The sequence below is a fragment of the Ranitomeya variabilis genome, chromosome 3, assembly GCF_051348905.1.
Source record: "Ranitomeya variabilis isolate aRanVar5 chromosome 3, aRanVar5.hap1, whole genome shotgun sequence".
NCBI classification, from domain to species: domain Eukaryota; kingdom Metazoa; phylum Chordata; class Amphibia; order Anura; family Dendrobatidae; genus Ranitomeya; species Ranitomeya variabilis.
The window spans coordinates 376,734,561-376,747,094 of record NC_135234.1 but is presented as its reverse complement, the minus strand read 5'-3'; the positions used below and the strand labels follow the sequence as shown (position 1 = coordinate 376,747,094).

The 12,534-nt window shown below is 44.5% G+C and overlaps 1 protein-coding gene across 2 annotated transcripts in view; it reads right to left on the bottom strand.

The window, feature by feature from the left end:
• The window catches only part of AK2 (adenylate kinase 2), a 51,660-nt gene that overhangs the window by 23,673 nt on the left and 15,453 nt on the right, over nucleotides 1–12,534 (bottom strand). For both annotated transcript variants that reach the window (XM_077295979.1, XM_077295978.1), the window contains exons 2-3: nucleotides 10,637–10,762; nucleotides 9,702–9,812 (exon numbers count right to left, since the gene is read on the bottom strand). In XM_077295979.1, the coding sequence (XP_077152094.1) occupies nucleotides 9,702–9,812; nucleotides 10,637–10,762 (237 nt within the window). The remainder of the gene's footprint in view (nucleotides 1–9,701; nucleotides 9,813–10,636; nucleotides 10,763–12,534) is intronic.

The following is a 12,534-nucleotide window of genomic DNA, read 5'->3' as shown; positions in this document are numbered from 1 at the left end:
TGCCCAATTGTTCGAAGTTATTTTCCTCCATTGGTCTGAAAAAGAGGATAATCTACCTCCCACAGGTAGATCTGCTCTAACGGGGCTTGTCTTCAGATTTAAAAGGGCGCTTCCCAAAGAATGCACCTCTTTGTTTTGCGTCTCTAGGGGTCCAGCGATCTTGGTTTTTAAAATCTTTTCTTTTATTAAATATGGGCTTCCGGAACGCTTTCCTATAGAATGGAAGGTAATTATTATTAGGGAAGCCCTTCTTTCTTTCCCCCGCTTTAGTTAGAATCTCGTCCAGTTTGGTACCAAACAGGTACTCACCCTGACATGGGAGGCCACATAACTTAGACTTTGTCTGTGGATCGCCTTTCCAGCCCTTAAGCCATAGGGCTCTGCGTGCCGCGTTTGTGAGACCTGCTGATTTGGCTGCCAAACGTATAGAATCGGCCGATGAATCCGCCAAAAAAGCTGTAGCCCCTCTAATTAAGGGTATAGAAGACAGCAGTTTGTCTCTGGAAAGACCACTTTTAAGGCCTTCCTCTAAGTCACTCAGCCAGACCAACATGGACCTAGCGGTGCATGTAGCAGAGATAGATGGTCTGAAGGCTCCCGTACACGACTCCCAGGCTCTTTTTAGTAGTGAGTCGGCTTTACGGTCTAACGGGTCCTGTAATGAGCCTGAATCCTCCACAGGTAGCAAAGATTTTTTAGATGTAGATGCTACCGCAGCATCCACTTTTGGCGCTTTTGACCATGTCGAGAACTCTTCATCATTGAAGGGATACCGTCTCTTTGAGGATGGAGGTAACCCCCTTTGGCCCTGGCTTTCCCATTCTTTTTTAACTAAAGATTTTATTGCTGCTATCACCGGAAAAGAAGGCCTTTTCTTTTCCGATAAGCCAGCGAACATAATGTCCTGCTGTGTTCTGGGAATTTTAGAATCTTCGATACCCATCGTATTACACACGGACCTGACAAGGTTGTCAATACTATCCGTGGGAAAGCATGTATCCTGTTCCTCGTCCGAGGAAACATATTCGCAGGAGATGTCAGAGTCCGCTTTCTCCCTATCCGAAGATGGGTCAGATATAGGGGATTCATATCCTTTTTTACTTCTAGTATGTGGCTCTTTATCAGAACCTCGCAAGGCTTGTAACTCTTGCCTTATCATGAGCCTGATGTCCTCAGATTTAACTGAGGCTTCCTCCCGCAAGGTAGAAGCAATACATGATTTGCACAATCTCTTTTTATAACTATCCGGGAGAGGCTAGAGACATAATGCACACTGTTTGTGCTTCGTTTTCTCTGTTTTCTTTCCCTAAGTGTATAAAGGGAAAGGGAACACCAGTCAGCTTATGAGGGTAGAAGCACACTTACCCCAGTGAAGCTTTTACGGTACCGATTGACGAGGAGATTTAGGTGGAGAACCGGATTTCTTCCTGGAGGATCCGCTCTGTTTGGAGCGACTGCTGCTGCCCCGTGTACGTGGGGTAGCCGCGGTGTCTTCTATGGAGAGCATCGCAGGGGTCTGTGACGAATCCACTGTGGACACCGGGCGCTTGTGCCGGCGTCCTTTTACATGGGGGCCGCCATCTTCTTCCGGTTGAACCCGGAAGTGCTAACCACTTCCGGGTCGCGGCCATACTGTGTGCACTCGCGCTGTCACTGGCGCGGGTGCCGTCCACCTCCTCCTCCGCCCGGAGTTTCAATTCAGGACTCCCGGGTAAATTGTGGAGCTCCACGCCGCCTGAGCGCTCGCCAAAGCGCAGCGCTTACCTCTCCTCGGCGCTAGGTCCCGCAGACTGCCCGGATGGATTCCCATGAGCCAGGAACCCCTGCAGTTGTGGCCTCATGGCGTCTGCCAGCAGAGGGGGGAACTGAGAAGAGGACCCCCGACGCTGCATCCAGCCCTGGAGCCCTTGCCGTCCTCACAGGTAAACTGCGCAAGCGGCATCCAGGCTAGGCATCCTCTTCTCCGTGGATTCCCGTAGGAACAGGAAACCAAACTGTGGGAGCGAGGGGGACCGCCCCTTTTATCTCTCCGTAGGGTTTCCTGTTCCTAGGGGCGGATCCCCTCTCTCAGTGGGTGCTGTCGTGGCGAAGAGAAAAATATATATATATATATATATATATATATATATATATATATATATATATATATATATATATATATATATATATATATATATATATATGTGTATATATATATATATATATATATATGTATATAATTCCCATAAATACATTTCTTTATCTAAATAATAATAAAAAAAACAATAAAAGTACACATTTAGTATCGCCGCGTCCGTAACGACCCGACCTATAAAACTATATCACTAGTTAACCCCTTCTGTGAACACCGTAGGGGGGGGGTTAGAAAAAAAAAAAAACAAGGCTCAAAAACGACGCTTTATTATCATACCGCCGAAAAAGTGGAATAACACGCGATCAAAAAGACGGATATAAATAACCATGGTACCGCTGAAAAAGTCATCTTGTCCCGCAAAAAACGAGCCGCCATACAGCATCAAAGAAAAAATAAAAAAAAGTTATAGTCCTCAGAATAAAGCGATGCCAAAATAATTATTTATTCTATAAAATAGTTTTTATCGTATAAAAGCGCCAAAACACAAAAAAATTATATAAATGAGGTATCGCTGTAATCATACTGACCCAAAGAATAAAACTGCTTTATCAATTTTACCAAACGTGGAACGGTATAAACGCCTCCCCCAAAAGAAATTCATGATTAGCTGTTTTTTTGTCATTCTGCCTCACAAAAATCGGAATAAAAAGCGATCAAAAGCTGTCACGTGTCCCAAAATGTTACCAATAAAAACGTCAACTCTTTCCGCAAAAAACAAGACCTCACATGACTCTGTGGACCAAAATATGGAAAAATTATAGCTCTCAAAATGTGGAGACGCAAAAACTTTTTTGCTATAAAAAGCGTCTTTTAGTGTGTGACAGCTGCCAATCATAAAAATCCGATATAAAAAATGCTATAAAAGTAAATCAAACCCCCTTCATCACCCCCTTAGTTAGGGAAAAATAATAAAATAAAAAAAATGTATTTATTTGCATTTTCCCATTAGGGTTAGGGCTAAAGATAGGGTTATGGTTGGGGCTAAAGTTAGGGTTTGGATTACATTTACGGTTGGGATTAGGTTTGGGATTAGAGTTAGGGGTGTGTCAGGGTTAGGGGTGTGGTTAGGGTTATCGTTGGGATTAGGGTTAGGGGTGTGTTTGGATTAGGGTTTCAGGTAGAATTGGGGAGTTTCCACTGTTCAGGCACATCAGGGCTCTCCAAACGCGACATGGCGTCCGATCTCAATTCCAGCCAATTCTGCATTGAAAAAGTAAAACAGTGCTCCTTCCCTTCCGAGCTTTCCCGTGCGCCCAAACAGGGTTTTACCCCAACATATGGGGCATCAGCGTACTCGGGACAAATTGGACAACAACTTTTGGGGTCCAAGTTCTCTTGTTACCCTTGGGAAAATATAAATTTGGGGGGCTAAAAATCATTTTTGTTGGGAAAAAAGATTTTTTACTTTCACGGCTCTGCGTTGTAAACTGTAGTGAAACACTTGAGGGTTCAAAGTTCTCACAACACATCTAGATAAGCTCCTTGGGAGGTCTAGTTTCCAATATGGGGTCACTTGTGGGGGGTTTCTACTGTTTGGGTACATCAGGGGCTCTGCAAATGCAATGTGACGCCTGCAAACCAATCCATCTAAGTCTGCATTCCAAATGGCGCTCCTTCCCTCCCGAGCTCTGCCATGCGCCCAAACAGTGGTTCCCCCCCACATATGGGGTATCAACGTACTCAGGACAAATTGGACAACAACTTTTGGGGTCCAATTTATCCTGTTACCCTTGTGAAAATACAAAACTGGGGGCTAAAAAATCATTATTGCGAAAAAAAAAAGAATTTTTATTTTCATGGCTCTGTGTTATAAACTGTAGTGAAACACTTGGGGGATCAAAGCTCTAAAAACACATCTAGATAAGTTCCTTAGGGGGTCTACTTTCCAAAATGGTGTCACTTGTTGGGGGTTTCAATGTTTAGGCACATCAGGGGCTCTCCAAACGCAACATGGCGTTCCATCTCCATTCCAGTCAATTTTGCATTGAAAAGTCAAATGGCACTCCTTCCCTTCCGAACTCTGCGGTGCGCCCAAACAGTGGTTTACCCCCACATATGGGGTATCGGCGTACTCAGCACAAATTGTACAACTTTTGGGGTCCATTTTCTCCTGTTACCATTGGTAAAATAAAACAAATTGGAGCGGAAATAAATTTTGTGTAAAAAAAATTTAAATGTTAATTTTTATTTAAACATTCCAAAAATTCCTGTGAAACACCTGAAGGGTTAATACATTTCTTGAATGTGGTTTTGAGCACCTTGAGGGGTGCAGTTTTTAGAATGGTGTCACACTTGGGTATTTTCTGTCATATAGACCCCTCAAAATGACTTCAAATGAGATGTGGTCCCTAAAAAAAAAAATGGTGTTGTAAAAATGAGAAAAAGCTGGTCAACTTTTAACCCTTATAACTCCCTAACAAAAAAAAAATTTGGTTCCTAAATTGTGCTGATGTAAAGTAGACATGTGGGAAATGTTACCTATTAAGTATTTTGTGTGACATATCTCTGTGATTTAAGGGCATAAAAATTCAAAGTTGGAAAATTGCGAAATTTTCAAAATTTTTGCCAAATTTCCGTTTTTTTCACAAATAAACGTAAGTTATATCGAAGAAATTTTACCACTATCATGAAGTACAATATGTCACGAGAAAACAATGTCAGAATCGCCAAGATCCGTTGAAGCGTTCCAGAGATATAACCTCATAAAGGGACAGTGGTCAGAATTGTAAAAATTGGCCCGGTCATTAACGTGCAAACCACCCTTGGGGGTGAAGGGGTTAACGAGCCTTGTCACATGACTTAGGATAATAGCCAAACCAGAATCTCAATTTGCAGACACTATCCTAAGTCATGTGACAAGGCTCGTTAAAGGGTCAACATTGACTTGTAGGATTGCTACCTTCCAATAGGTGGCACTAGAGTTCTAGCTCTCTTCCTCTCTATTATCTTTTAAACACTTAATTCTGTGTGACAGGAGCTGCTCATCACTGCTCCCCCCTACAATCTGGGACATTATGTCACTTACCAGTGTTCAGCTTTCCCCTGTGAGTAACAGTCAGCCTGAGAAGAGGGGGGCATGGTCACGCCTCCTGTTCTCTATGAAGAAACTGCTATTATGATCAGGAGACTGGTTGATAGTAACAGCATGGAGCTGCACACTGCTATAATATCCCAGGCGGGAGGGGTGAGCAGTAAGGAGAAGCTGCTCTCACACCAGCCCCCTGTCAGATTCGGCTCCAGGTTTTCCTGAATCCCAAGCGAAAGGGTCTCGGTGGGGCCTTTTAACACATACAACGATTCATGATGAACAGATACACCTGACAAATATAGGTATAGTACAATGCCAAAGATTTCACTTACTTCTTACATTACATGAGTGATATCTATTGTAAATTCTACAATAGCTCAGAAACAGGTGAATATTCACAGAGCACAGTACCTGCGCTGGGGGATTCAAAAGTCTTCAGTCACACAATATGACTGCAGACTGTTCATTTTAGACTGGACAGTATAGTCCTCCATACTATATTACGGGCCCCACATAGTGCTCCATACAGTATTACGGGCCCCACATAGTGCTCCATACAGTATTACGGGCCCCACACAGTGCTTCACACAGTATAACGCTCCATACATAAAAATAAATACTCACATCTCCTGTCTGCTCAGCGTCTTTTGAACCACTAGACAGGGGGTGCGCAGTAGTGACATCACCGTGCCCTCTGAGACGTCACAGAGCTCAAACGCAGGGGGGAATTGTTGGGAGAGGAAGCGTCAGCAGAGAGCTTTTGCTCCCATCATTGTTTTCCCACTGTAACGGTTTTCAAACAGTTAAAAGTACAATGCTGGGGTCCGGTCAGGTGGGCCAGTGTCAGCATCGACTCACAGGCACCATAGCGTGCCGCTGTTCTCGTCTCCCCCTCTCCCACATTTGTCCAAGGCCCACTGCAGGGCTACTGGCAAGGAGCAAAACATGCCTCCTCACCACGGACTGCAGACAGGGAAACATTTTCCTGGGGCTGGTGTTAGAGCAGCTGCTCCCCATTGCTCACACCTCGGTCTGGAACATTACAGTACTGTGCAGCTAAATGCTGTTATCAGCCAGTCTTCTGATAATAGCGATTAGAACAGAAGATGTGGCCATGCTCCCTTTTCTTAGGCGGCTGTTACTCAAGGTGGAGCAGAACGCTGGTGTGTGACGTAATCTCTCAGATGGGAGGGGGAGCAGTAAGGAGCAGCGCCTGTAATACAGAACTACAAGTGTTCTAAAGATAATAGAACTGCATTGGGCATCTCATTTTTAGAGTTTATGAGGGCAGGAACAGTGCAAAAATGTTTTATCTTCCCAGAGTACCCCTTTAATTTACCGCAATGTATTAATATAAGTGAAGGATATTGACACAGACGAGACAAACACTACTGCCTGCAGATTTAGTACAAAGTTGTCAAATGTGAATGCAGCCACTCCCAGTATTCATTCCCTGTCCTACCAATTATTCTTTTTGACAGAAGAGCACTGTATGACACAGGTATTTGTTGTTTTTTCCCCCCGCTCTAAACAACCATATATACTCGTGTATGAGCTGAGTTTTTCAGCACATTTTTTTGTGTGCTGAAAACGCCCCTCCTCTGGTTATACACGAGTCACTGTCCCAAAAGACGGCGGGGTAGGGGAGCAGCGGGTCACAGGAGGCAAGAGCCGGCGGCTGTAACTGTTCCTGCTGCTTAAGAGAAATGAATACTCACTGCACTGCAATGAATATTCATTTCTCTTATAGTGCGAACAGTTACAGCCTCAGTCGCTGGCTTCCAGCAGCTGTTAAAAAAAAAACCAAAAAAAAACAAACACCCTCCTACTTACCGTATATACTCGAGTAGAAGCCGACCCCCTTAATTTTGCCACAAAAAACTGGGAAAACTTAATGACTCGAGTATAATGGAAAATGCAGCAGCTACTGGTAAAATTTCAAAAATAAAAATAGATACCAATAAAAGTAAAATTAATTGAGACATCAGTAGGTTAAGTGTTTTTAAACATCCATATTGAATCAGGAGCCCCATATAATGCTCCATACAGTTCATGATGGCCCCATAAGATGCTCCATACAAAATACGCCCCATATAATGCTCCATACAGTTTATGATGGGCTCCATATTAAAAATGTGCCCCATATAATGCTGCACAAATGCTGATTATGACCCCCATAAGATGCTGCATAGACACATTTGCCCCGTATAATGCTCCACAAATGTGGATTAGATGTGGATAAGATGCTCCATACAGATATTTGCCCCATATAATGCTGCACATGGCCCCATAAGATGCTCCATAGAGATATTTGCCCCATATAATGCTGCATATGGCCCCATAAGATGCTTCATACAGATATTTGCCCCATATAATGCTGCACATGGCCCCATAAGATACTCCATACAGATATTTGCCCCATATAACACTGCACATGGCCCCATAAGGCTACTTTCACACTAGCGTCGTGCACTGCACGTCGCTATGCGCCGTTTTGGAGAAAAAACGCATCCTGCAAAAGTGCTTGCAGGATGCGTTTTTTTCTCCATAGACTTTTATTAACGACGCAGTGCGACGCATTGCCACACGTCGCCACCAAAAAACGTTGCTTGTAACGTTTTTTGGTGCGTCGTTCCCGTCTTTTCCGACCGCGCATGCGCAGCCGGAACTACGCTCCCCCGCACCTCACAATGGGGCAGCGGATGCGTTGAAAAACAGCATCCGCTGCCCCCGTTGTGCGGCGCTTCCACAGCTAGTGTCGGTGCGCCGCAACGTCACATAGCGACGTGCAGCGCACGACGCTAGTGTGAAAGTAGCCCAAGATGCTCCATACAGACATTTGCCCCATATGCTGTTGCTGCGATTAAAAAAATTACATACTCACCTCTCAGGCCCGCGGCACTTTCTATATTCACCTGCTCCCTGTTCCACCGCCGACCGCCGCTGTGTCTTCCCCGTCCTCTGCACTGACGTTCAGGCAGAGGGCGGCGTGCACTAATCGCGTCACCGTGCCCTCTGACCTGAGCGTCACTGCAGAGGATGCGGAAGACGCAGCGGTGCCGACGGTGGAACGGGGAGCAGGTGAGTATCGCGCACTGCGTTATACTCACCTGCTCCTGGCGCGGTCCCTGCACGTCTGTTCCCCGGCAGCTTCTTCCTGTAGTAAGCGGTCACATGGTACCGCTCATTACAGTAATGAATATGCGGCTCCACCCCTATGGGAGTGGAGTCGGGTCCATATTCATTACTGTAATGAGCGGTACCATGTGACAGCTCACTACAGGAAGAAGCTGCCGGCGCCGGGGAACCAGGGACATGCAGGGACCGCGCCAGGAGCAGGTGAGTATTATTACACAGCTCCGCTCCCTCTCCTCTGCCGACCCCTGGGTATGACTCGAGTTTAAGCCGAGAGGGTTACTTTCAGCCCAAAAAAGAGGGCTGAAAATCTCGGCTTATACTCGAGTATATACGGTACCTTCCTTGCAGCATCTTGTTCCGGCTTCCAGCAGCTCCTGCGGCCGTGCGATCACGTGTCCCCGGTGAGTGGAGAGAGGTGAATATTCATTACCTTAATGAGCGGGGACACGTGATCGCTCGGCCGCAGGAGCTGCTGGAAGCCGGAAGATGCTGCGAGGGCACGCAGGGAAGGTAAGTAGGAGGTTTTTTTTATGCATTTCTCATGGGGGGCCATGCAGACAAGGACAGGGATGAGGAGCCATGCAGACAAGGACAGGGATGAGGAGCCATGCAGACAGTGATGGGGATGAGGGAACAATGACTACCCGTCTTATACTCAAGTCAATACATTTTCGCAGTTTTTCATGGAAAAATTAGGTGCCTTGACTTATACACGAGTATATACGGTAATCTATTATTTTGCTAGTTTAGAATAGAATATCTCTAGTGCCAATCAACCCCTGCTATCCTAGCTTTTATAACCAACAAGTGCCATATAAAAAAGGAGGAAATACTGTGCTTAAATTCACATTTTAATTTGTAGGATAGGAGTGGAATAAGACATCACCTTTATTGCTAATAGTTAGTGATGAGCCAATCGATTTGAAAGACCACGTCATTACTTCCATGGTTGACAGACAAAAGAACTGCAAGCCTCCTCCAACCGGCAAAGATACTTCTGCTTAGCAAATCCAGCGTGACATCACGTAAGCGTTGCAGCCCAACAATAACGACATCAAGTCAGGCCTACAAATCAGATGAGGTGCCAGGAATACTGGGAGGTAGAAGGAGGTTTGCAGGGCTTCCGTCCAGTGACCATGGAACTACTGTCAAGGTTCACTGGACCAGGATCCTGAAAAGAAAAAAAAAAAAAAAAAAAAAACACCACACACTTCACTCATCTCTACTATGAATATAAAAGGTGTAGTAAAAAGCAGTTCTCCACAGTCATAAAAGGAATATAAAAGAGCCAGCTCAACTAGATATGGTAATATGCCAAACTCTAAAATGCATGAGGAATTAGTGAAATTACCTGACAATTAAAAAGGAAATACAAATAACATTTAACTACAAAGAAATTACCATCTCTGCTTGCTTGACAGTGCGAGGAAATCCATCGAGTAGGAATCCCTTTTTACACGGTGGTGTATCAAGATTCTTTTCAATCAGTTCTACGACCATTTCATCACTGACCTAAAACAGAGGCACAAAAAAAAAGAAAAAATAATTCATGATTCCCCTGCATAGAATAATCACTCCATATATTACACTAGATGGTGGCCCGATTCGAACGCATCGGGTATTCTAGAATATGTATAGTAGTATCCAGCACAGCCCACAAAGTATACAACACAACCCACGCAGTATATTACCCAGCCACGTAGTATATTGCCCAGCCACGTAGTATATAACACAGCCCACGCAATATATAGCAATGTGGGCACCATAGCCCTGTTAAAAAAAAAAAAAAAAAAAAAAGGATTAAAATAAAAAATAGTCATATACTCACCTTCCGGCGGCCTCCGGATCCAGCCCAGGAGTTAGCGATGCTCATCGCGATGCTCTGGTCCCAGTAATGCATTGCCGCAATAACACCTGATGATGTAGCGGTCTCGCGAGACCGCTACGTCATCATCTCGCGAGACCACTATGTCATCTCCGATCATTGCCGCAATGGATTCTTGGGACCGGAGCGTCGCGAGGAGCGGGAAAGGGGCCGGAAGGTGAGAATATAATGTTTTTTATTATTTTTAACATTAGATCTTTTTACTATTGATGCTGCATAGGCAGCATCAATAGTAAGAAGTTGGTCACACAGGGTTAATAGCAGCGTTAACGGACTGCTAAACCGCTATGGGGGCACTGACTGGAGGGGAGTAGGGAGGGGCCAATTCGCGGCCGGACTGTGCCCGTCGCTGATCAGCAACGTGGGATTTCTGTGACAAACAGACGGAAGTGACCCTTAGACGATTATATAGATAGATGTGCATACGGATTGTTAATCTCGACATACTTACCAGTTTCCCAGCATCCATTGTGGCCTTCAGGCGTTTACCCAACTCCGAACCTGAAGCCACCATGGCTCGCAACATATCACCTGTGGCAAGGTGACATACACAGTACTTTTCAGCCAGTTTGGGAGCCTGGGAAAATAAAAGAAACATATTCTCATAAACACATTACTATAAATGAGGGTATTGAGAAGCAGGCTAACTACTGCAATAAGGAGCAACACAAATTTTACAAAGAGGGTGGATTATCAGCAAAACCTGGAATTAAAAGATATCAGCAAAGTAGATTATATTTTACCAAATTCCATTTCCACACTAATAGAAATTGCCATGTAGGACAGGTTTTTAAATCCACAGCATATCAGTTCTTTCTTGGGAATTGCATTAGCGAATGTCACCAAATTTAATGACTACAATTGAATACTCTGATATCAATTGATACAATCTACATATTATACATGCAAAATTTGCTAACTATTTTCCACGTATTTGCAGAGAAATCAGCTGTGGAATTTGTAGCAGAAATTCAGCTCCAAAGGATGTGTGTATAGCCTTAGGGCATGTTCACAGTTTTTCAGACAAATTAGCCCAATACGGGTTATAAAGGAAAAGCCACACCAGAAATAATGTCGTTTTTGACAAGGTTTTCAGTTCTGATATGGTTTGCGGAATTTTTTTTCCATATCCTTTTAACTTGACAATGTAAAATTACAAAACTCATCCGCAAAGAAGATACATGTCACTTTTCTCTTGGTGAGGTTTTTATAAAGGATAACCCCACAAAACTCACTGTATGAGCAGCAATGGGGATTTCTCATTGAACTCTGGAATAATATTTAAAGATGTAAACAACCGTTCCGTTATTTTCACACAGCGGAGTTTCATGGTCTGTACTGTACTCAGACATGATGCAGACAGTCCGAGGGGCTTCTTTCTGACTCAAACTCGACAGCCTCATAGGCAGGTAGTTCAAGTCAGAAGACCCGCAGCCAGTCCATACATGTATATGTGAAATTTGGTTACGATTGATTAAACAGTACTTTCCTGACATCCACACTGAAATTAGCGTGTTTTATATCTGGATGTTATTGTTGAAGTTAGCAAAAACAGTCTTGGATTTCAGCACTGGAATGAATAAAATCTGCAGCATTTATACAAGCCGCATTCAATTTTTGTACTTTGCAAATGAATGGGATTTGTTAAAACTACTGTACTTTGACGTAAAATGTCAGTGTGGATTGCCATGCTGATACTGCATTATGCTGCAGATTTTCGGTGCTTAAGATCAACAACAAATACACTGTCTGTTCATTACCACACATCTACTTTAAACAGTCATGTTAAAGGGAACCTGTCACCCCCAAAATCAAGGGTGAGCTAAGCCCATCAGCATCAGGGGCTTATCTACAGCATTCTGGAATGCCGATGTATCCTAAAAGATGAGAAGAGGTTAGATTATACTCACCCAGGGGCGGTCCCGCTGCGGTCCGATCTGAATGGCGTCGTGGTCCGGGGCCTCCCATCTTCTTACGATGACATCCTCTTCTTGTCTTCAAGTTGCGGCGCAGGCGTACTTTGTCTGTCCTGTTTAGGGCAGAGCACAGTACTGCAGTGCGCAGGCGTCGGGCCTCTCTGACCTTTCCGGTGCCTGCGCACTGCAGTACTTTGCCCTTAACAGGACAAAGTACGCCTGCGCCGGAGCTTGAAGACAAGAAGAGGACGTCATCGTAAGAAGATGGGAGGCCCCGGACTGGACCGCAACACCCATCGGATCGAACTGCCCGCCCAGGTAAGTATTATCTAACCTCTTTCTTATCTTTCAGGATACATCGGGGCTTTTCTACAGCATTACAGAATGCTGTAGATAAGCCCCTGATGCTGGTGGACTTAGCTCACCTTCGATT